Source organism: Pyxicephalus adspersus, chromosome 4 (assembly GCF_032062135.1).
Source record: "Pyxicephalus adspersus chromosome 4, UCB_Pads_2.0, whole genome shotgun sequence".
Taxonomy (NCBI): domain Eukaryota; kingdom Metazoa; phylum Chordata; class Amphibia; order Anura; family Pyxicephalidae; genus Pyxicephalus; species Pyxicephalus adspersus.
This window is the reverse complement of record NC_092861.1, coordinates 81,544,931-81,571,453: the sequence shown is the minus strand read 5'-3', so window position 1 is coordinate 81,571,453 and position 26,523 is coordinate 81,544,931. Positions and strand designations below refer to the sequence as shown.

The 26,523-nt window shown below is 35.9% G+C and overlaps 1 protein-coding gene across 1 annotated transcript in view; it reads left to right on the top strand.

Moving 5' to 3' along the window:
* Nucleotides 1-26,523, top strand: part of HS3ST5 (heparan sulfate-glucosamine 3-sulfotransferase 5) — a 156,566-nt gene that overhangs the window by 122,840 nt on the left and 7,203 nt on the right. The window contains exon 4 of the mRNA XM_072408780.1: nucleotides 24,975-25,113. Within this exon, the coding sequence (XP_072264881.1) occupies nucleotides 25,007-25,113 (107 nt within the window). The 5' untranslated portion in view covers nucleotides 24,975-25,006. The remainder of the gene's footprint in view (nucleotides 1-24,974; nucleotides 25,114-26,523) is intronic.

Genomic DNA, 26,523 nt, shown 5'->3' with positions numbered 1-26,523 from the left:
TATGCTTTCATCAGTGAGCTTGGGTGATCCAGCAAACCTAGAATGGATCTGGTCCAGGATTAAAAACACTTGCTAACACATAGCAAATGACTTTTTTAAGAAATCCATTCCAGATTTGCTGAATCACCCAGCTTTGCAGATAAAATTGTATTCTCTCCAGCCTTGGAAAGCTTTAATAAATCAGACTCATAATCTCTGCTGTTACCCTCTAAACTAAACTAGAGGTGGTTAGTAGCTACCTGCTCTTCCAATTTCTGCCTTTACTTACTTTAAGCAGAAACACTCCTCTGAATGTTAATGTTTATGTACATACAGACCAGGAGACAAGCATAAGGGTGTTCGGGTCGTGGTTGGGTTGTATTTTACCTAACACTCTTAATGGTCAACTTTAGTTTTATGGAGACCCTAAAGTGGAAGTGGAGTTTCAAGGTAACTAAAGGTTAAAAATTAGTAAGGAAGCCTAAAATGTATGTAAATGCTAACAGTGAACTTCCCTTATTTGCCTCATTAACCTCCCTAGCCGTTCATTTCTTTCCGGTTTTATGTCTAAAAGCGGTACATTGTTTTTCATGAAAATTTATTTTACAGTATAATATAATAGTATGAGTATAATAAAGTTTGAAACACAAAATCATGTAAAAATAATAAATTGAATAAATTAAAATATCTATATAATTAAAAAAAATGTTTTTAGTTTTTTTAATTTTTTTTCTAATAACATATTATACTCATACTATTATATATACTGTAAAGTAAATGTTCTTGAAAACAATGTACTGCTTTTACACATATAAATCCAATGTATTGCATTCAATACAGTTGTTTTGTATTGAATGCAATACAAATGGATTTTGAATTTCCCGCCCCGCCGGCAACGTACACACGCACCGACGTCACCGGGAACTCCCCGGTGACTAATCGGGTGCAGAAGCCAGCCCGAGGAAGAGAGAAGAAGACAGAGATCGCGGCGATGGATGGCGCAGTACGCCGGGGGATCAGGTAAGGCTGTATTTACTATTACTTCCCATAGGGTTACCCCTTTTAACAACTTTTTTCTACCCCGAGTCAAACTCGGGGTTACCACTAGGGAGGTTAAAACGATCAGTTGAATGTGTTTTGATATATTGATTCGATAAGTCCAACATATTTAATAATATTAATCCTAATGGAAACCCTGTGAGTTGATAACTTCCTGTGCTCTCTGCCTGTGCCTGGTTATCACTTACCAGCTCTGCTAGTAGAATATAAGAAGTCCCCCGTGTTTTAGAGATGTGGAGGAGATGGGGATATATTCTGTATTCCTAACAGCATTGTGACTATTTATTCTTCACAGATACAGTGGAGAGAGTTCTGTCACCCTAGGACAGGAAGTGTGTTATGAGCAGAAACTCCTCATTAGAAAATAAACTGAAAAATTAGATTTTTTTTTCAGGTTTAGTTACCCTTTACCAAAGCATTATCTTTAGAGCCTTAAAAAATATTTTGTAAATATTTTTAGTTGGTTACGATATCCAAAATTGTGATATCGCTGCATGATCTCTTAAACTGATATCCTGCCACAAAGTTAGAGACCACAATTTCATTCCTACTATTTTCAAACTCACGAATTTTAATTTACCAGTTATATTCTTTCATGTGGATTTTATGGTGTCTTTTTTCTACCTTCAACCTCACGTTGAGCATTTCCACTTACTAGTTGAATTCAAAATATGTCCAAGTTACCTAAGATTCATCAGATTTGATCCAGAGTCCCATTATTATATATGGTTTTACTTGTAGGCACTACAATTAGAGATCATAAAGTTTTATGATATACATGCTGGACATCACATATTTGGAATATTTGGAATTTAATTAATAAGAGTGGGATATAATTTGGTTATTCCTGTAAAACCTTTTTCTCTAGTAAACCCTTATATATTTTTGTTGAATAATTGAAAAATCATATTTTCTTGTGTATATTACCTTTAGCTGTAGGTTCTGAATAAATATCCAGTGTTCACTGCTTAAAAATATTGGCAAAGTCAATTATTTCCTTGAGGGGAGGGGTACATATTTTTCCACATGACTGTTTATTCACAAATATAATACAAGCATGTATGTTTCAAAGAAACTTTTTTAAGTCAATGAATAGATTTTTCTGGGGGTAACTGCTTATAATTGGCCATAGGAAAATATTAAACTAACAAAAAAAACAAAGCGTTTAGTTATTTGGCAAAGCAGTGAAGCAAGACTTAAAATGGAAGGCCAATACAGCAAACATTCTATTTTAGTTTACAGATTGATCCTGGTAGAATGAGCTATCTCTGAATTTTGAATTCTCCTAATATATTATATCTCTGTTGCAGTCCCACTTTGGGATACTAGGTGTTCCTGCACATGCTGTGGTGTGTACAATTCTCATTATAGATAATATATAAGTAATATATAATATAAATATTATATAATAAAATAAAAACAAAAAAGGCATACTGTATTGTAGATGTAATGGCAGGAGTTGTGGACCTTGGGATTCTGGTTTAAGCATAACGCAATGTCACCTGACTAACAATAATCACTGGTTTACCTCTCCAACATCTACCAGTTTTAGGATGGATTGACCCTTTAAAACCATGACAAGTTGGTGAAGTGAATGAAACAATATTGTATCTCCATGAAAAATTAGAAAATACAATTTCACATGATAATAGATTTAAGAGCTTTAAGTGTCAGGCCAGCTATGCCTTAAATGACAAATAATTACAAATACATTAGTTAACATTTAATTAACAAAGTTTTGCTTGGATGACAATCATTATCTCCAAATGCTCAATTTTAAAAGGCAATATCTGCTTTTAGCTACAAAAAAATAAAAGCTCCCACTCAAACTGTAATAATTAGACCATTATGACCTGTGAAAAAAAAACTGATGCATGAGTCAGGAAAAAGCAGCAATAACTACAAAACAGTCATATCACTTACACAACAGTGCAGTAAACATGCCATTGTAATTGTTTTAAATGGCGACTAGACCAGTCTGTGTTAGCATCTAGTAGACGATCCCTGGAGATCTCAAGCAAAGTGTAGAGAATATAAGGTATAAAACATTAACAACCAATAAACAAGATAGTCTCTCTCGGGCATAGAATACACATATTAATTAAGTGTAGCTTTAACTAATGGAAACTGTTAAAACAATGTGCTGAAGTAATACTTTCTTAGCTGTGTGTATGTAGAACAATCAGGTCACAGTATCCCATACACCATGCTTAAAGTAACAGGTGAAAGCAAGCAAAGATCCCAGGGAATATATCTAACACCATTTATTTTCTCATTTTGAAGATGAATAATAAGAAGAATGTTGATAAAGGAGACACTTTAGACATCCAGAAAGCTCTGTTGTTTTGACTCTATGGGCTCTATTTATAAAACAAGGAATCAGACATTCCCTGAAACATTCTCTTGTGGGAATCTTCCAGGTCCGTGTGTTTAACCTCCCTAGCGGTTCATTTCTTTCCGGTTTTATATGTCTAAAAGCATTAAATGCAATACAAATGGATTTTGAATTTCCCGCCCCGCCGGCATCGTACACACACACTGACGTCACCGGGAACTCCCTGCTGACTCATCGGGTGCAGAAGCCAGCCGGAGGAAGAAGAAAGAAGACAGTGATCGCTGTGATGGATGACGCGGGCCGCCGGCAGATCAGGTAAGCGCTGTATTTACTAACCTTCCCATAGGTTTACCTACCCCGAGTGTTACTCTGGGTTACTATTTTTAGCAACTTTTTTCTACCCTGAGTCACACTCGGCGTTACGTTTAGGGAGGTTAAACTGCAGTAATTGATTCCCAACAAGGAATCTTTGAGTGAATTTCAGATTCTCTGTATTATAAATAGAGCCCTATAAAGTATATTATGTTCTCATGTTTTTAAAATTACATTACTATATCTAATTTACTAAGATGTTACTATGGATGTAGTTTAGTCCCAATATGGACCATAGTATGTTTTGACCAGGGCTTTAAGTCATCTGTAAGTTAAGTAGGTTTAAAGCATAACTAGATGATGTATTTGTGAAACCAGTATATATTATAATAAATGTATATAATATTATTAGTATAATATATATTATAAAATAAAATATTTTTTTTTTAGAAAATACATTCTGTTCCTTTTAATTATCTTTTATTGCTGATCTCCTTCAGCGATTTTCATCTTCTTTCTGTCTACATACACAGTGATCACTGCATGTCATCACTTTAGGGGGTCTCTGATGGGGACAGTAATGGAGGATTGCCAGGAATTATTTTAATGAAAGCTATAGCTTTAAAAACGGATATTTACTAATAGATTTCAAATAGCATTTGCTTCAGCTTGTTAAAAATAGGATTTCATAGAATTACATTTTCAACAAAGGAAAGGAACAAAACAACACTTGCAGTATGGCATCCATCACACTGCAAGGTTTCAATACCCATATTTGAATTGGGCACCCAAAAAACACTGTTTTACTTACATTATCTCTATCATAAGATTTCTCCTCACCTTCAACCAGTTTCCGGAGGCCTTTTCTGTAAGATGCTCTGTCAACGCAGGCTCTGATGGCATTCTAAATGAGGAAGCCCAGTGCCCATCCACAGTCCACAGTGTCAGAGGCAAGAGTGCCAGCTGACATGAGAGCAAAGTAGGGAAGATAGGTAAATGCTATTTACTGATACTTGAAAAAATGAACATTTAAGCCTTGGAATGTAAGGGAACTTCAAGGGCATTTTTTTTATTTCCCCTAGAGTTCAGCTTTAAAAACTTTGGGAATTTAACGTAAAGGTACAAAAGTACATTTACAAATGCAAAGCAGGAAGTGTGTAATCAGATATATCACTTCATATATCATCCCACTAATTAAATAATAGGTTATATAAATTATTTCAAAGCAAAAGCTTTATTTAGCCAGATCTCTCTCTTTACCAGTATGTATTGATATTTTTGCTTTTAAACTGTCTGCTTATACCTAATAAAAAGTCAGATGAAAGCAATAAGAAAATGTCCAGCTATTGGTGTTGTAATATGGAGGCTTTTTCTGATCAATTACGAAAGAGGAAACAACTTGCTTCTATCTTTTTTGTGTTTGTTGGAGAAGAATGTACCCAAAATATCTTCCAAAAGCCTAAGCTTTGTAAAGCAAACCTCTCTCACTTTCCATAGAATAAACCAGTTGCGTTGCGTTAAAAGCTGCCTATTGATTTGTGCTTGGACTGAAAGCTTTGCTCTGATGTAAATGAAAATGTGTCAAGAGTCAATATTGATTTTTTTTTTCAAACATGACTGGCCCATGGGAAATACTGCTGACCATTGTAGCAGTGCTTGTCAGTGAATGAAATAAGACTTTTTCCACGAGGCTACACATGTCCAGACATGAACTTTTCCTCCATGACTTTTTCCCTCCTCCTCTACTGAGAAAGTATGCAGCATAATTAATCCTCTGTCAGGGATGCAGAGCAAGTGGCTAACATCCATCTTTGCAAACCTTCACACCAGCCATTATCAGGAGCAAGGTTTTAGAATATTGTAAAGGATGCATGCTCTGTTTTTTTTTTGTTAGACAGTATTTTATTTTGGTTTTACTCCAGTCAAATAGAATAGGTTTAGCTTGTAGGAGCAGGAACACAATACCATGTGATAATATCTCCCAGTCTCCTAGGAATAGACAAGTTAAGAGCCATAATATCCTAATCCGTCTGAGTTTGACCAGTTTTTAAGCATCCTTAGACATTAGGAATAGTGGTTGAGAAAATTCTATTGAGATGGTTTTAGACCTGCCTGCCTGCCTACCTTGTATTCACTGTACTGGACTTATGCTGATCTGTGTTGGCCTATATGACACTTGTAACACTAAGGCTACCTACACACACATTCTCATCCGATTATCCCTTCAGGGCTAGTATCGGACAATAATCTGACATGTATATAGTGGTTGATTGATGTCGTTAATGGATCTGTCCTGGCGGATCCACGAATGACGGGCAACAAATAACAAATAAGTGTGGAGAGTGCACTCCATAGAGCAAAACAGCACTAGTTCATGCATCTTTGAGTATTTTGTCATTGGAAAGGTTTGTGAAAGATCCTTTCCACTGACAAAAGTTTTATGCGTGTATGTAGCCTAACATATGAATGCTGTAAGAGTTTTTCTCTTTTTTTGCAAAAATCAAAATACAAGTTTACATAGATAAAATCTTAACATTTCAAAACATAAGGAAAATAATTTCCATATAAAGACATCAGTAATCCAGAACAGCTAAGAAAGTGCATTTGCAACAAAGATGAGTATTAAACAAATGTACAGCTGGTTTGACTAGTCATACAAAAATATCCTCATATAGAAAAATTACAAATATATTCTAAATATTATAAATATAAATATATATATTTATATATAAATAAATATTATATATATAAAACCAAAACAAAGGGGAAGGGGTGGGAGGAGGATGTGGGGCAATACAGTGATAATAGCTCTGAATTATGAAAAATCTGCAATAATTTAGTATATCAGCATATACAAATTCCTTGTGATAATTAGCTAGAACCAAACTGGCTGCTGAACATAATATCATGTTTAATAGACAAGTAAAGACCTTCTGATCATTGTTTGAATGAGAATTTTTTCTAGAGAAAGGGTAAAATTGGCTCTGTGTGCAAATATAAGTGTCACTCATAAGTGTCTATTATTTCAGTCTAATACCAATGCATTATACGATCTATTTTGCAACCCCTGTTTTTTTTAGTCCATGTACAGCAATACATAAAGCAAATTACCATTCATGAACATGAACGACTAAAGAAACATAGGAATACCTGTTCTGTTTTATTTTCATTTTGTTTTTTTGTTGCTGCAACTTTACCTCAATTTTTGTACTAAATGGTTTAATTTAATTCTGCTTTCCTGACTATTTAGGAAAAGGTAATAAATAATATGTCCTATTAAAATGAACCAATAGTCAGCTAAATTAAAATGTATAAAAAGGACCAGTGGCAAGCATCAATGTGTCTTTTATTGTCTATATTATCAAAATGATCTTCTGTGTACATTTTGATCTAAGTTGCACCTTGTTCCTAAAGGCTAGGAGAGCTTTTGTCTATTCCCCTCTATTCTTGTTTGAGTGACTACTCAACATGCCTTCTTTCACTCTTATTCCTAGAGGCAGCAGAACAGGTAGAGAGGGGATGCATACACTTAAAAAAAACCTGACAGATTTGATAACCTTACCCCGCCCTACCTTATCCTAAATTGAAAGAAAACAAATTGTGGCTATAAATGCATCATAATCCAAGATTGTGGGTGATAAAGGGTGGCATAAATAATTTAGAACTTTTTAAATTGAATATGAAGTTAGCAAATGTTACACCATTTGCTGTTGATTAAACAAAACTTTGTGATAGCTGTAAAATGGTAAAATCAAACCATAGTTTGCCACTAGGCTGGGAAATGCCTGAATCAAACTCATTTTAAAGGGAAAGATTCATAACGGATATTGGAAATAGTGATCTAAGGGAGGCTGAAAATTGTGCGATTTCAGATATATTTTCCATAACTATAACTTTTCAAATACCTAATCTCAGCAAAGAAATAACTGCAGAATCTGTGCTAGAATAAAAAATACATTGTATTTAGGGAAATGGTACTGATTTATTCACATATAAAAAGGAATTATGATGCTGTGTAATTCTGAAATGTGTTGTTGTCTCTAGTTTTGGGGACAGGGTCTCTTTATTGTATCCTGCTCATGATGGAGGCTATATTAAACTTGCAATATAAAGCAGCAGTTCTTCCATCTGCCTTAGAGGAAAATGCATTAGGAGGTGTCATTAATATTTAAGTATACTTGTACTGCTTCCTAATTGCATTTTCCTGAACAAAATGTCCACATTTACTAAAAAGAGTCTTTCAAACAAGCCAGAAAAAGAATTGGCTAAACAGAAGAAAAAAAGAATGATTATGTAAATTTCCAATTTTAGCTGCCATTGACAAATTACATTTATGTATATTTATTTACCTTATTTAAAAGATAATTGATCTGTTGAATGTAATTAGGAGAACAGGGGTGCTTGACAATGACGGGATTATACAAGAGCATTAGGAAGCACAAACACCTTTTAAAAGTGTTGTAACTTGCATTGCTTGCTTAAGTATTAGGAAAGCGAGTGGATGGAGCATGGAAACCTATTTAAAATTTGAATTGATTGCTAAATATTTTCATCCCTGTGGACTGCCAATTAAATCAAGATAGCTAGTGGCAAAAGTGGCCTTTATATACCAGTGCCTCAAAATTAAATTACAGAGGGTATGTGCTGTCAAAATTGTAGCAGTCACACATGTCTAACATGGAGGCTTTTGTGGAGGCCTGGGCCAACGGGAGCATAGCCATACATCAACATTTGTTGATGTTTCATATATATTTCCAGATGCACTGCTTTTAAAACCCACCCTATCTAATAAATCAACCATATTTTTGCTGTGTTTTCCTGGCAAGTGTAGGAACTGTGTTCCTTCCTTCTGCTGTAAAAGTAGTTTAACCATATTTTTTAAACATTGAATAGTTAGAGGAGATGCACTTGGTGGCTTGGGGAATAAAGAGGAACAGTGACTGGAAAGCCAAGTCAGTAATAGTAGATACCCATGTCCAGAAAATTTCACTAATGAAGATATAATATAGCTCAGTAATCAGATAAAAGGGAATTAATATATGACTCTGTAACCCTGTCACTAAAATCCCATACAATATTTATTCTGGCAATATTATTATTAAATAATTCATACATTTTTCAGCCTTTACTGAACTAATACCTGGTCGTCTTGCCATGAAAGTTCTTGTGCAGCCATTCCTGCTAGTGCAGGCAGTAGGGTTTCCTATGGAAACCACAAGATTTCAACAGACATTACACAGGTATAAAGAGAAATAAGAGGACTGAAGGTGTAGATGGTGAGGGGCCAGGGAACTAGAGCTGCACATGAATAGAGGTGTAAAATGAGGTCAGCAAGGTGCAATACCAGTTGTATATATGCATGCTTTCTCATTGTGTCACTACAGTACTGGCTGGGTCTTGTGCTTTTGTTTCCATGAGTATTGTACTGGTTTTGTCACATATTTCTGGTTGCATTAGTACAGTACAGATTATGTCTCTTTGGATGTTGCTTTTTGATGTGCCAGTATGATACTAATTGTTGCTAAGCATGTTTCTGCTTACATACATCGGTATGGCAATGATTGTGTCTCTGTGAACATGTTTCTGGCTATGTCAACGCGATACCTATTTTTTCTCACTTGGCTTTTTGGTCTCTTGTCTTTAGCCCTGTATGCTTCTGTTCAGAACCTAAGCATTGCTTTATGGTCTTTCCCCATACTCAGAAGGTCACGGAAGGTGTCTGGAAACAGAGAAGAGTTGTGTTATTAGACATGTTTAAATACCAGCTTTTAGTAGCAAGAATCTTAGTGATTATCTTGGTTAATTGCCTGTTAAACAAAAACAGCACAAAAATCAATCAAGAAAGAGCATGCAACAATGAAAATAGTGGTAAAACGCAAAGTCAGTTCAATTGGGCTTGATTTACCAAAGGTGAAGAATGTTTACTTAGCCCAGTACAGCTGGACTTATTACAAACCAAATCAGTCCTAAAATCTTTAAGCTTTAAAATAAGTCCTAAACAGTTTTGTTATTATTTTTTTGGTGAGAATACCCTACTTATGGTTTTAGAGGGTAAAAACTGATGAAAAAGTAACATTTTATAGCACTTACCAGTCAGTCTCCAGAGTTTGGATGCATACATTTTTCAGCTGTGTTTCAGCACATTTTATTTGTGTGGTTATTGAGCATGAAATTATATATCGGACACACTACTGAATTGGCTGTGTCGGATCGGAAATATAATAAATTCACGCAAACAAATCATTAGTGACAGAAATGAAAGAATCGATTCTGACATATATCCTAAAAGATGATGAGTGCTTTGTGAAAGAGAAGTGCTATGGACTGGAATCGAGTGTGAGAATATAGATGTGTCAAGTGTTTGCAAACATTCTCTTTTCTGTATAAAACAGAGACAAGTATTTTATTCACAATCATTAAAACCATGAAGTCGGCTTCAGTTATCGTCTTCATTTGTTTTTGATTTTCAGTTGTTGGTTTCATTAGACAAATACATAATTTTGATGAATCACTGACAGGTCTTTATTTATTACAGAATAAAACATTGCCTAATGTTAATTAAAATGTGCTAGTATGTTGAAGATGTAATTGTGAAATTACATTGGATGTCTTTTTATGACTGTAATATTTTAAACAAAGCTGCTGTATTTCTTACAGGGCAAAAAAGCAGTTTTTTAACTAAAATAAAGCAGCACAGCACTACCTATGGGTTTGGAATGAGACTCAAAATGCATGCATAGGAATTGAATTAGATTGAACACACTAAAATGAGTGCATAAACACAATTAAAGTTTATAACAAAAAAGGAAAAAAAACACTTTTACATGTTTCTACACGCAAATAAAAACAATTATTTTAATGAGCATTTGGCTAAACATTTAACTTATATTTAAAAAGAACTGTTTTAAAACTCATCTCCAAATAGTGGAGTAAAAAATCCCCACAAAGCTTAAAGTTAAAAAAAGAACTCTGCTTAAGTTCTACCAAACTGAACAACTTAGCACAATTAGAAGAACGTAAATAACCTTGCTTGATAAAGTCCTGTGCCCACTTGCTGCAATAACAGACACCTGACTATGGGCAATCACATTGCAGCACAAACATATAGACAATCCAATCCTGAAGCAACTTCTAAAATATTCCTTATATTTCCAAAAATGTATGTCCCCATATTCCCAATTAACAATCATAGTACCATTTATCCTTTCTTCCGGGTCCTTTGGATTCTAAACCTTGCTGAAGACCATGCAGTATCTGAACACCCCTTTGGTGTATTTTTGACACAATTACCTATCCTTTGTATTATTACTGTATCATAACTGTATGCAACTTACCTGTCTGATGTGTTCGATTTAATAAAACAATACATGAAAAAACAGCTCTAGCCACAATACGCCATTGTGATCCCTTGCAGACTCACACAAATGCACTTTGTTGTTTATTTTATTGAATTCACTAGATTTAGCAGAATCCTTGGTGTGCAATTAATGTGAGTCTTTTGGGTGGAGAGGGGCAAGTGAAGCCAGACTACAAAAGACAGAACTACACATGAGTGTATTTTCCTTGAGAAAAGGGGTGTCTTTACTTATTAAGAAAGGTAAGGGATCTATAAGTGACAAGGAGAGTCCATAGGCCTGATTAAAGCTCTCCAAGGCTGTAGAGGATACACTTTTATCAGTGAACTTGGGTGATCGAGCAAACCTGGAAAAGATTTATTCAAAGTCATTTACTATTTGTTAGCAAATGTTTTTAAACCTGAACCAAATCCATTTCTTTTTTTTTTTTCTAAACATTCTTTATTTTCAAAATTTTCAGGGTTAACATATTGACATTGATAAAACAGGGAAAAGAGAGGGAAGGATATACATGAAGAAGGAAAACTTGTAAAGTAACATACCATCACAAAGATTGCATCACATAGTCCAATAAAGAGTCAGTGGTTAAATAAAAGACAACATCAGTATTGGTAACAGAAGGTCTGCACATATATTGACCAAAGAGTCGAGTAGTATATAAAAGCATAAACATAATATGGTAATATCACATACGTGTATGCAGAAAGGGCCAGGTCCAGGTGGCACTTAAACTCTGGTGTATCCTTATACTATGTCCAGCTACCCCACATAGCATTGAATTTATCTTGGGTTCCCCGAATACCAGCCATGAGATCTTCCATCATCATGATGTCATTCACCTTGTGTAGCCAGAAAACTACATTTGGGGTGACCGTCGATTTCCAAAAAAGGGGAATACAAGATTTGGTATAATATGTGTTGTAACTCTTTTAATAAGGGCATCCCAAAACGGACACAATAATGGGCTGGACTAGAAAATTTGCAGCATACTGCCCTTCGCCTGGTCACGGCGCCAGCACCTGTCAGTTACCTTGGGAAAGAAGCTGTGTAACTTCTCCGGAGTCCTGTACCAGCGAGGCAATAATTTAAAATGAACCAAGGTAAGTATCTTGGCTTTTTGTTCAGCATCTATAGAGTACCCTAGTTCTCCCTCCCATGCTTGGAGGTAGGTAGGTGAAAAATTTTCAGGGGCAGAATTGAGCTCAGAGTATAACAGAGAGAGGGAGTGTTGAGTCGAGCCACACCCAGCACATACCAGCTCAAACAACGTTTTTGTGCAAATGTTCCTATACTCTGAAGGAAGGGATTTAGGGAAGTGTAGATGCTGTAGTGATCTCCAGAGATCCAGTTTGTACATGGAAGAGTCAGCCATCAACATCTCCTGTGTTACCCATTGACCCTGATGTACAAAATGCTCCACCCACTGCACCCCCTGCTCTCGCAGCCCGCAACATTGCCTGTCCTCAATCCTGGGGGGAAAGATGGTGACAATTTTAATTGAAACAAGGGTTTCTGACATGCCTTCCACGTGGAAAAAATTAATAGATGGGCTCTTAAGCCAGGTTTTGGTAATGTAAACAGCCACAGGATAGCCGTGGGAGGAGTGGAAGTAAAATTTTGTTCAACTCCCACTCCATCCCTGGCATATCTAAACCAATCCAAGACCCGAACCATATCAGAAGCCATGTAGTACAGTGAGAGGTTAGCCCTAAATAGTAAGCATCTACTGAGGTGGTGGCCCTTTTTGCCCCAGATAAACCAAAATATCTTGGAATGCAAGGATTTAAAATATGAGGTAGGTAAAAAAATCATTTTAGTGACCTGTATGCGGCCAAACAATGAAAGGGTTAAGGAGGACCATCTTTGGAGATCTTTTGTGATGGTGGCAAGTAACTGGGAAAATTTATTTGTAGAGCTGCAATAAATCCATGGGGAGCAGGGTACCCAAATACCTAATCACCGTTTTATCCCATTTGAAAGAAAAGGAGGGCATGAGCTAGGCACAGCGAGCCTGGGACAGGGAGATGATGAAGCCCTTCAAAATATGCAGAAAGAAAGGGGACTTAATTGGCACATAAAATCAAATAACAAAAACTTTATTTAGAAAATATTAAAACACCAATAAAAGATTATGCCTCGACGCATTTCACCGTCAATGCCGCTTCATCAGGATAATAACGTTGAGAGATCTGCAATTGAATAAATACATTATATTATACAATACCTATTGTATAATTACTTGATGGCAATTTTTAGGCCCACTGTAAACTATACTTTACTAAACGTACTGATTTCTGTTGGAGCAATACTAAGCCATTAAGGAATTAAGTTAGACACTGCTGACTTAAATTGTCATTGGCCACCTAAATAAGATGTTGTGCCTCAAAGAAGTGCTAAAGAACATGGTAGAAGTGGCAATGGATCTGTATAAGAAAGCATGAACCTCCCTGAAGCTAGAGCAGGCTAAGTAGTAATTCTGTCATGTGTGTATACCTGTGCTGTGAATCTTTCTCTGTTTGGCAAGGCATTCACCTAAGTGCAACTACTATGTACATTTTAGACAGAAATATTGAAACCTGGATCACCTAGGATGACAATTCCTAATATTGGAGCCAAACGGCTTCCTCTTTTTTAAAGGAACAGATAAAGGATTTAGAATTTTTATGCAAAATGGAACACCTTATTAAATTAGGAGACAAATCAATTTTAAAAAAGTTTGGTTCACTTGGATCAAGTTTAAGAAAATTGGTAATTATAGAGAACTGTTCAAGGAGTAGTTTAAATATTGTAGGTAAGGTAGTAAAAGGAAGAGACATATTAAAATGTGAAAGGAAATTGGCCTTGATTTTAGAAACAAGAGTTGCACTAGGGAGTACGCACTAGCAAATTAGAGAAGTTATGGTGAAGCTTAGGAAATAACCAACAAGGGAGAAGTTAGCATGTAATTTGGTAGCAATTGAATGTAAGTGTGTATGTATTTCTTGTTACTGTAACAGCTGTAAGATATGCAAAAATGTATTTTTTTTTAATAAAACTAGGATTAAAAAAATATGTGTAGTTTTCTCCTATGTGTAGTTTTAAATGCATTTCTACATATTTCTATTATATAAATTTGGTAAACTGCATTTTCAGATGCGCAGAGGCTGCATGGTTTTCCATCTGCTACATTATACATTGTCAGTGCCTTCTATATATGAGAATGAAAGAAGCACTTTGATTAACTGATATTAGATACAAAATATCCACTTGTACATTAGTTAGCCCTTGAACTCTAAAAGCAGATTTCCTTAATTTCCATCAGTTATTTAATACTATAATAACGCACAAATGAACATAAAGAGACACTTTGGAAATATTTTACTGTATGATCAAGAGGGGTCTCAGACAGCTATTTGTCATTTTATGTACAAGGGTCTGTGAGTGAGTACTTTGGCATACCATCTGCCAAGATTTTTGGCCTAAGTGTATGTGGCCTTCTTTCAGACTGACATAATCTCTTTTCAATTGATCAGAGCTCTAATGCTCAAGTGCATCATTTATCATCTTTCTGTCAGATGTTACCCTCTTGAACAGTTGTTGCACTATGCCTCATCTCCATTAATTCTAAAGTATTTGGAACGGTATTGAGATACTCCCTTTGTGGGAAGTGTGACAGTGCTGATTTTGAAGGCTCTTGGGCATATCATGGCTGCACTTTGTGAAATTTTGCATAAATGAGTAGTAGGCAATGTAAAAAGCTATGATTAAAAACTGAACATTTGTATATTAATTAATAAAATCACTATCGTATTTTTACATGGAGGTATGAGAATTTGACACAAGCCTCCCTTAATTCGATGCATTGGCACACTCAAACTTTAAAGTGGAACTAATCTCATGAAAAAGTAAAAGAAGGAGATAGGAGTTTTTTTCTCTTCTGCCAAAAAATATCTCGCTCTAGCAAACTTTTGTATTGTGACGGTACACTGCAAAAAGCTTCCACAGTGCAGTGTGCACTCTAGGCCCATTCCTTTAACAAAAACTGCAAAGTGATAACCTTTTTAGTGTTCTGCTTTTTTAGTGTCCGGTAACAGGACGGGGAAAGGTTGGTGACCACTCTGCATTGCACAGTTACTTAAAGTGGGATTTATTAAAAATTGATTGATTGTTTGAAAATACATAACAAGAAAGGACTTATAATTTGTTTTGAACTAGACTGAAAGGGAGGGGTCAGAGGTTTCTGATGGTCATTTGTATCATAATATCTACATACTTTGTTTGGTGCTCAAAACAGTAAAGCCTAATACCTTATTTTGACTCCACTTTGAACCTACATATACAGAAAAGCCTTTCAAATATTCTTGTATACCGGATTGATACTTCATTTTATGCTGGCATCCCAAAATGTATTTAGTACATTGACTTTTACCTAATAGAATGTCTATCTGAAGGAATTTATTTGTATCATAAAACAAATGGATTTTGTCTAAGGCTGGCCTGATGCAATAAACGTGACATGACCAGTCTCAGGAAGCAGAAATGCCACAAAGAGTTCTTCTGTTTACGGAATGCAACTGTTATTAAATGGATACATTTTAATCTTTTTGAAAAATCTCTTTGCTGCCAAGAGCCTATTTTTTTATTATGAAGAAAATGGGTATTTTAGTTTCATATTTTATTTTCTGCATCTACAAGTTGCAAAATTATTTTCATTTGCAATGGATAAACATCTAAAGTAATTATCAGTAAGTAACAATAACTGGACAGATAATTGATTTACTAACTGTATACACATTACCAGGTTGATAGACAGTCCTTTGACTTTGAACAGACTTCAAACCATAAACTGAAACCATGAACTATCACAATCCTCTTCCGGTTTTCCGGTTTTTATTCCACTAGATTCCTGTGGTCATTGATGGGTGAAGATGATTGCCAGCAGTCATTGGACGTTACACATACATCAATAGTTGAACGATCATGAATTCTGTGAGACATTGTTAGATTACCATCCACTATATATGAGTACTAAAAGATTGCAGCTGATCCTACAAAAGCACATATATTATTACACAGTATTTATATAGCACCATCATATTACGCAGCGCTGTACAAAGTCCATAGTCATGTCACTAGCTGTCCCTCAAAGGAGCTCACAATCTAATGTCCGTACTTTAGTCATATGTTATTAATGTAGTCTAAGGTCAATTTAGGGGGAAGCCAATTAACCTAACTGCATGTGTTTGGGATGTGGGAGGAAACTGGAGTACCCGGAGGTAACCCACGCAGACACGGGGAGAACCTGCAAACTCCATGCAGATAGTGTCCTGGCTGGGATTCGAACCTAGGACCTAGCGCTGCGAAGGCCAGAGTGCTAACCCCTGAGCCACCGTGCTGCAAACCATGGCCTTCTGTGACGTGGCCTTCTGTGACGTGGCCTTCTGTGACGTGGCCTTCTGTGACGTGGCCTTCTTGTTCCTTAAATGATTTGATTAACTGCTGGAGCACCTCCCCACAAAAAAAAGAAAAATCACTGTGTACATTTTAGGTTGTTGTACATTTAATAGCTGACAGAGCAATGAAAACCCTCCTGCCATTTAACCATCAAAATAATTTGCCATTAGACCAATAACTATCAAAAGCATCAAATTTACTTGTAAAAGTACAATTTTTCAGACCCCAATTCATTTTTCAGGGCTTTCTGCCCACTTTCTGTACTCCACAACATGCACAGAAATGAACATCATTAGGTTTTCCTAGCAGGGGGTCAATATCATCATCATTCAGTAAAAATAACACAAATTTAACCTTTCATCAAAGGTACTAGACCTGTGAACCTATACTTTGGGAGACCCCTTTGCCTCTCCCAGCATACAGGCTAAACACAGCCTGTCCACCTGAGCCACCTTTATGACTAGCCAGGGTCATCCTAGCCACCCTCGAATTCTGGCCTGGAAGAGAGATGGTGTGTGGCCCACCCATTCTTTCTAAGACTCTCCACACCTGGATTACAAATAAACTGCTGCAAATTTGCAGCACCATACTTAATTACAGCCTTATCCAGGCCCTTTAATCTCATTGCCAGGTGAAAATGCTGCCAAACACTCTCTGAATTTGGGCTCAAATGTTGCCAAATACCCCATGTGATTATGGTAATAGCCATCACCCATCTGATGGTTACAATGGCAAAACTTTGGCATACATAACCACTTCTCCTATTCCAGCCTGTTGGCTAAACAATGAGTGAATGTCAGCACATTTATGTAGTTGTTTCTGTATGTATACTAATGTGCACTGCAGTTTAAGTGCATTACTGATACTGTAGTTTCATGTTGAGGGTGATTGCCCTATTGAATGACACTGCAATGCAACACAGATTGTCCATTACTATGTGTGAGGCATATTCTACCTGGCATGGCCGGTCTGCATGGCCTCTTTTTAGTCCTGCAATGTAAACCCTAACTGGAAAGCAAGCCATTTCTTTAAAAAATCCCTGATTTTAAATCCCAAGAGTCAATGACGCAAGTTTTGTGGATTCCTTTTCTACTTCCATAATCCATATTTAGTGGCCTTCAGTGGCCATTGTCAAGCCCAGTAGACCTGGAAGATTATCCACCAGGGAATGTTTCGGGGAATGTCAGAAACACTGCTTTTTAAATAAAATTGTCACAGAGGGACGATGGGAAGGAAAGAAGAAAATATGCCCCTAAAGAAGAATTGTATTTTAAAATCAGAGACTGCTGGGGGCTATGAGAGAAGGAGTAAAGAGCACTTATAAAGAGAGGGTATGAAAACCCATTTACTGGCATCTTAAAAGGAATTAGAGAAAGTCCTTCAATAAAAGCATCTACTTTTTATCTGGTACTTAACATTAGAACAGGGAAACAAACTGTGTTAGCATTCATTTTATTAGATTTAGATTAAAACAGAATAGTGAATATGTTGCACAATTGTAGCTGATCTTTAGTTAGAGCTGACTTTTATAAATGCTCAAGGTAGGAAAAACAAAAACCTTGTAATCAGCTACTGCAGCTGTAATGGCTTTCATTTCTGTGCAATTTAACACATGCTCAAAATAAATGGAAATTATTCTGCAAATATTGTGCCAGAGGATGACTGCGACATATGATAAATATTTTATACACAGAATCAAAAGAAGGATGTGCTCTACACATGGTATTTAGGGAGATTTGCTCGGAGTAAATCTTAGAGCATTCCCTATGCTAATGTAATGAATAAGATTAGCACAGATATATCAATGAGACGGTATTTAAATGGGATTTTTGGATTCATTGTCTGCATATGGCACACTATCTCTAGAAACACAATCTGTTCTGGCTGTGTATGTTTATGGATCAAGTATGCAGCTGATGGCATAATTATAGAGATTCTGTTTTTTCTTTTTCTATACTAGCCAATAATAAGTTGGCCTATTCACAGTCTTAAAGTGGAAGCCAAGCAGATTTTATTTTAGTTTTAGATAGATTGGGGAAGAGTTAAAACATTTTTTGCTTGCTGCCTACATCCTTACTAGGTGATTTCTCATCACTATCCAATCCTAGTGTAACCTGTCTCAATCTGGGACTTGGAAAGAAATAGGAAATACAATGTCACCTATAACACAGAGATTACCCTTGCAGTTATAGCAGATGCTATGTGGACGAAGGAAAAGGGGGGCCCATAAAGACTCATCATTACAACAACCAGTAATGATGCATCGGACCCAATCAAAATATCAAATAGTACTGTTACAATTTTGATCAGGTCCGCTGGTACTGGTTGCTATTTGCCTACTGTTTGTCTGTTGACCACCTTGAGTTATATAAACTGACCCCTTATGTAATAGCTATGCTCGTCATCTAAAAGTGCAAGCAGAGTGGTCACCCTCCAGACTACCTACCTTTTTTGTGGTTCTCCATGCCTTATTCACCTGGATTCAGTACAGATAAAGATTCTAGAAAAGGAATAATGGCCCCTGGCATTATATAGCTTCACCCAGGGACGACTTGCTGGTGGTGCTGGGAAAGGATGTGTGTAAAGGATTGTGATAGATAATCATCTGCTGAGGTGTGTGATTTCTACTTTCCTGGGGGAGAAGATTTTTTCTCGCTTTTTATTCACTTTTCCTATGGGAATTAGCAGTATAAAGCTAACAGAATTTATTGCATACCTATGTTATCTATCTAAATTGTAGCCTTTCTTCTCCAGCCTTACTTTCCCTAGCCCACCTCTTCCATTCATTGGATTTTAGTATTTTCAATCATAAAAGCTTATCGTCACATGTGCAAAGTGCCATGATGTTTTCTGTAAGCTTTGCACAGACTGGAAGGCTAGAGGGCTACCAAATCACTGCTAGGATGGGAAGCCAGGTAAGCTGAGCTGCTAAGCAAATGACTTGAATTACTTTAGTGCTTCTCTTTCTTTTTCTTCTCAGTACCTGTAGCTACAATGGTCAATAAGTGCACACTTGAAAGCTAATTTAACATTTGTTAATATGTGAACACCTAAACATCCATAGCATTAAAGTTTTCATGTTGTTAACAAACAGCAAAAAATCTGTGAAGCAAACTATCACTGACATTTGTTGCTGCTTGTACTGTGATGTTATCCATTCTTAAAGATCACAACAGAGAAACATCTACAATTTAATTACATTATTAGGTGGCCATACTGCCAGGTTTCTGCTCTCTTTCTTCTGTTTCCACTGTTTGTTCATAACACATAAATACTTTAGTCTATGTTCAGATCGGTTGGTTTTCCATACAGTTACCATTTCTGAGCACCTTGCGGTGAAATATGGGTGCCCAGGAAAGGCTACTACAGGTGGTTTTTACAGGCATTTCTGGGCTTTTTTTTAATTCTTAGTATTTTATGAGCATTTTTCAAGCATTGTGTTTGTTTTAAACAGGAAATGGAGATATATGAGAAAATGTGCTATTTGCATTCGTAACTGCTTTTTTTAGTGTTTCTGTTCAAGAACAGCATTTTCATTAAAGTGTGTGGAAATGGCTTAGCAGGTACCAGACCTAAAAGCTGCATAGAGCTTTTCAGTGCAGTGAGAAAACTGCTACCATAGCCAGGCCATTCTCATCCAATTCACTGTTTTATAAGGGTCATGGCAGTGCTTTCATGTGCACAAAGTCATTCCGAGCACCACCCAAATTTGCATAGTCCAGACACAGGTTCCCTTTACGTATGAAGCTCAAACAACATAAGGAAAGCAGAATAAGTGGAAATATTTATCCTTCATAGGCAAGGTAGTACATTTTAATTTATAATATATATTCAAATTCTTGCATAATTTTTAAAAAAACTAGTCATCTGGAACTTAACACTGTGCAATAGTTCTATGTATTAGCAAGGGACACGGGACCCTTTCCTATATTTACTCTATGTCTTCTCCAATTCACCTCTGTAGTTAGCAGATGTTGTCACATACATGCAGGGCAAATTAGTGCTGCAGCCCAGTTTGGATAGTGTATTAGTTACAACGTTGTTGCGGTCCACTGATCTGAAACTATTTCTGCAAGGATATGAGCTAATTTGCCTTGTGCGCAGAAAGTATTAGAAAATTCCCATTAAAGTGTAAAACCTTCTGATACATACATTCCAATATCAAAGCTGACTGAATTGTATTTGACTTAGCAAAACTAACACACTGACATGAGTAATATTTTATGTTCAGAATTTTTATAGTTATTTCTAATATTATCCTTCTGAAAATGGTAATTGGCTGGGTGACTCTTCACCAGTTTAAGCCATCAACCCAAGTCAATCATAATTGAGCTCACAGTTCCTGATCTACAAATGTGTCAGTGACTTAAAGAAGTAATAAAATAATTAAATTAGCAATGCAGCCAGAAAACTGGTAAGGGAATTTCTAAAATGGCTGCCTCCTTACCTGCAGACTACAGGTGTCATTTTATCATTTCTTTTTTAATACATGCCAGAAAGCCAGCAATTGCAGCAAGACACCCGTAACACTAATATTACAGTACAAAGTTTGTTGAGCATAATATACATACATATAGTACCTTCAATATAATGGTAAAATTGAAGTTTAATTTGCTTTTTGTTTGCCACCCCTAGTTTCTCCAAAGAACTTTTTTTTGTTTTGATTACATACAATAATTTATACCCAGTGACATTATCACTGAGTCTTTGTGCCTCTCTATGCAATGCAGGCAGATCATAGTTGGTGGAAGGCACCACCATGCTGCTGTACATATTTCTGACTCTTTCTGATTCATTGCAGCTTCTAAAGCACACTGTGAAAAGATTACAGTATGCTATGAAATCAGAATAAGCAATTTTAGTACAAGTAAAGAGCCTTTACAACTGAGCAAAACTAAAGGTGAGGCTGAAGTTCAGCTTTATTGATAATAGTTTATATAAAAGGCATTAAGTTTTTGGTAAGCCATGAGTCTGATATACATACAGCCAATATGTTGAATGAGTATATGAAGAATAGAAGAATAGGGAGTGTAGGGTAAAAAACTAAAGTAAGAAACAGGTGAAAATTGGAGTAAAGGAGGTATCCTCCTCTCTAGACCCTGTGCTTGTGTCCTAAGCTTAGTAGAAAACAAACACAAATTTGGCATGGTACACAGCGTCACCTGCCCTTTGTAGTGTTAAATGCTCATCTGTGGATTTTGCAACCAGTAGAACCAAGCATGTTTCAATGTATTTAATTGTTGGATCTGAGTATCAACTAAGTCCTCCATTTTTATTATACAGTTCACTTTAGAAAACCATTGGTTACAGCAGTCTTTCTCATCCTTCTTACTTGTGAGGAACCCCTAAAATAATTTTCAGGTGTCAGGTAACCCTTGGAATAATTTTTGGTGGGAAAAATCCTATTTGCATTGGTTACCAGTGTGAAGGTCTCTCAAACATCAGCAGTCAAAAAGCTACCTTTAAAGACAGCTGTAAAGGTCTTTAGTTTTGTAAACCTGGCTTTGCTAGGTAAGTGTTGCCCCCTACAGAATTATAGGGGTATCATCATCATATGAAAGGTCAATCAGCCACTGCTCAAGGAACTGCTCAAGGCTCATTGGCAACTTCTGGAGCAACCCTAGGGCTCCACAGAAGAGGAGAATGGCTGGATTTCAGTATCAGTTTCAGTATTTGAGAGAACTGTTTACATACCCTTGGCAAACCCTATTTAATGTACAGTGCTGCGTAATATATTGGCGCTAAGTAAATCCTGTTTATTAATAATAATATTAATGCAGGTGCAAGGTAGCATAGTGGAGAATTCCAATATCTCTCCTTCAACATGTCACTGTTATCAAGGAGGAACAGTTTATGTTTAGTATATAGGTGTCATTTACCTCCTATTGGCACTGAAATAATTAAATTGCACTATAGCTTTATGAGGACATGAAATCAGAATGAATTGAGATTTAAATTGACATTTAGTGCAGGTTTTTCTACTCTTGGTAACAAAAAGATATTCCCTGGTACATTTACCTACCTACCATGAGCATACCATTGGCTCATGCTTTAAATCTCTTAGTAAACATTTCTAAATCCAATAAAGAATTCAGTATAGTGAATTATTTGTGAATTTTAGGGAATATCTAAATAATGAATTTTTAGCTTGTGTATGATTTGGAGCGTGTAATACATAAAAGTGCTCATCTAGTGACATCTGCTGGTAAGTTTTAAAACTACTCATCACTTAACAACACATTCTAAATATTGGTAAACACAATGCTAAACTTATTTTAGAGAAATAAGTTGGCATTGTAAAGGATTTTGTTTATATCTGTTAATGCTTGAAAACATTTAGTCATTTACCCTAAATCACCAGTACTGATTTACAAATACTGGAGCAAATAAAATTAATTCTGCTTTATAATAAAAAGTTGATGACAAACATACCAAACAATGAATCTGAGTTTACCAACACTTTAGGTGCTTCTCATAAGCTAAACACTTTGTCTTTGTCAAGGTTAAACAGTCCTTATACCTGGAGGCTCTTAAATAAAGAATTTGTAGAACTTTTTGATACCGTATCACTGTATAATTGTGTAATAAGTACACAAAGGATGGCAAGATTCAAATAGGAACCCAAACAACCCATGGATTTTGACAATTTTTGTTTGACCTCAAATTCAGCTTTAAAGGAAACGTGTATTTGAAGAAATACTTAGGTTGCAATAAGTGACCTCTTGAAAGGCTAGTGGTTATCATTATGATTTTGTAGCTACATGGCTTTCTAAACTGCTGACTTATGTATGCAAATCCGGATTTCTAAAAATATTTAAACCTCAAAAAACAATTCTGTGTTTCCTATATTGAAAAATGAAGGTTTTGCTTAAGATACGATAAATCAAGACATCTGTATATACATCTAACCGAATTTAAAGTATTTTCCAAAATTACCTGAGCAGTTCAGTTCATTATTCAGTGGATATTTTTCTTTTTTCTTCTTATGTAACTCTCACAGAAAACAATGTTCCTGTCACTTGACTCACATCTTTTTTTCCAAGCTAGGTTTGTTTTCTTCATCAAACAGGGTCCGTGAAAACCAGCATCTGAAATAACAAGAATATGCTCAATGGAAGCATTCATATATTTTTATCAGTTAACGGTTGTTATACTAATTAAGGAGTGTAACAAGTAACAGATAAATTCTTTGTCTTTCACTTGCCATTTTCTAAAATATTAAAATCCAATCGGAGTGTGACGTGTGTTTGTGCACATACTTATAATTATCAAAGTTATTTTTAGAGGAAAAGGGGTACCATAAGACAAAAAAAAAAAAAAGAGAGAAAGAGGGTTTTTTTGGCATACAAACAATAAACATATATTGATCAAATTAAGGTAGACACCACGTAAGGCTCAACAGAGATCAGCTGCAGTATGGTAACAGGTTAACAGTTCAAAATCGAAATATTTAACACAATTACATGGATGAGCGTGGTAGGATGAACACAATTATCTCTAACTAAATGCATTTCACCAATATGGCTTCATCAGGGCATTGGTACAAATGTATTGGTGTTTTCTACCGAGTGGTGATGAGCTCACTTTTTTTTCACCTTTATACCACCTGGCCTGTGTTAACCTTGACTGTGCTTAAATAAAAAGTGCCTAATGAATAACCCTTTAGGATTTCCTCAATTTCATATAAAAAAAACACATACCAGTTCATAATATCTTTTCCTGCGACCTGCACTTTGAGCCCATCACGACTTGGTAGAAGACACCAATACGTCTCTACTGTTCCCCTGATGAAGCCATATTGGCGAAACGCATCAGGACAGAGATAATTGTGTTAAACCTACCATGCTCATCAATGTAATTCTGTTTTATAATTCTATTTTGAACTGTTAACCTGTCACCATAGTACAGTTGATCTCTGTTGAGCTAGAAGTCACCTTGCATGATGTCCACCTCAATTTATTCAAAAAATGTTTACTGTTTGCATGCAAAAAAAACATTCTTTTTCTGGCTTTTTCTTCTTTGTTGCTCTTTTTTCCCCCAATGTGGTTCACTGGTATGATTCTCTCTGCAAAAAAGTTTTTCTATCTATTTCTGTTCTAGGACAACTGTAACATTTCAGGTTTACCCACACTCTCTGTTCTGGTGACAATGATGATCAGAATAATCTCTTCATCTATCCAAAAAACATTTGGCTGTGACATTCTTATAATAAAAGGGTTTAGAAACATTTCACACTTAAATGTAATATCATGTATTAACGTTTTGTTACTGTGTTTAGATATTTATTTATTTTAAAATGTACAACTGTAATGACATGGCTTTATTTTTTAAAGGGTGGATTTCGTTCTCCAGAAGTGTCATGATTATGCAAACATTTTTTTTTCAAGTGGATCTTAATCACTTGTAGCAAAGGATTGATTGACTGTGTGTTAATAAACATTAGCTTGTACATTGCCACTTGCTGATGCTGATGAGTGGTTTGTGTGTGCTGCTCTTCACAGACACAAAACGTCCTGAAGATTGATGGAGGGCCATGCTATTCAAACAGCAGGCGTTGCTGAGACAGAAGCTCTTTGTACTAGGAAGCCTTGCTGTTGGAAGTCTCCTTTATCTAGTTGCCAGAGTTGGGAGCTTGGATAGGTGAGTACCATTTTTACAGATTGTTAGAATAGAGAACATTCTAGCATTTATTGTATTTGTCTAAAGCAGGTATGGCCATTGATATTCATTTAACAGCTCTCATAATTATGTTTAACTGGGAAAAACAAAATGCCTGCATTAGAATGCATGTCATGAAAAGGTTGGAATTTCTAGTTCATAGATTCATCAATGTGTGAAATGCAAACTGTTTTTCCCACTGAGAATCTATAATAGCTACATATTATACAAATAGTATACACAGAAAGAGTTTCTGTTAAGTGAATGTAATAAACTGCCCAAGATATATTTACTTCTGTCTGTGGATAGTCGGGCGTATTTGTCTTTACCCTCCAGGATTTGTTTTTGGCTATCGATAGTATGGATATGATTTATCATTTTATTCCCAATTCTCTGTATAAACAATGCAAGCTCAGAGCTCAAGTCCAAAGCATGCATTGAGTTTGTGATTAATATTCTCCAATTGTGGATTTTTTTTTTGCTATTATAAAATGATAAATTAAAAATTAAACTGGTATTGAATAGTAGCGATTAGCAATATTAATTATGACACAAGGTTGGTTTATTTAGTAGAGTTATATCACATAATGTCAAGTCTAAAGTAATATTGTTTTTTCTGAAAAGGAAGAAATGTAATTTGCCATTATAGTCACTATTTCTGTGAGGTTTCTTGCCTGTGTTCTATGTTCCATGTATTGCTTTTAAAGACTGCACAAACTAAATGAACTAATCATATATACTGCTATACTGTAACATTAGTATGTGAACAATGAAACACACTGAGAATGCTTTGGGTAGGTGCTTGATTCCTTCATGTTATTCATTTAGAGTGCTGGTTCATAAAATGTTAAAGTCCAATTGAAATCCCACAATGTTTTTTATCTTTATAGTCTGTCTCTATATGTCTGAAAATATAAGGGAAAATGCTGATTCCTGCCCTTACTCTCCAATGCTTTATGCTGGCAGAGATAGGTAACAGCCAGAACCTTCAGCCCAAGTGTCATCATACGGGCTTGTTTTTCAGGAAAAAGGCAGGATTATTTCTGCCTATTAAGTTGCACAATCATAGACACCCAGGGAGAATCTGCTATAGCTCTGGTGTTTTATATATATATATATATATGTACAGGAATTCAGTGATAGGTTCTACATGGGTGATACACTTTCCCCAATTTTGGCTTTCAATCCCCTTAGATAGGTGGCAGGGCAATGGGAAAGAAGCCTAGGGTAGTATACCAATGCGGGTTGCAGGTTTAATTGAAACTGTACCAGGGTCCTAAACGCTGGGTGGGCCTTTTCACTCCACCCCAGAGCCTGCAAATGAGGAAGACTTAGCCAGACAGGACCTGGTATGCTAGGGGTTAACTGTGCTGGCAGATGGGGCTTTATATT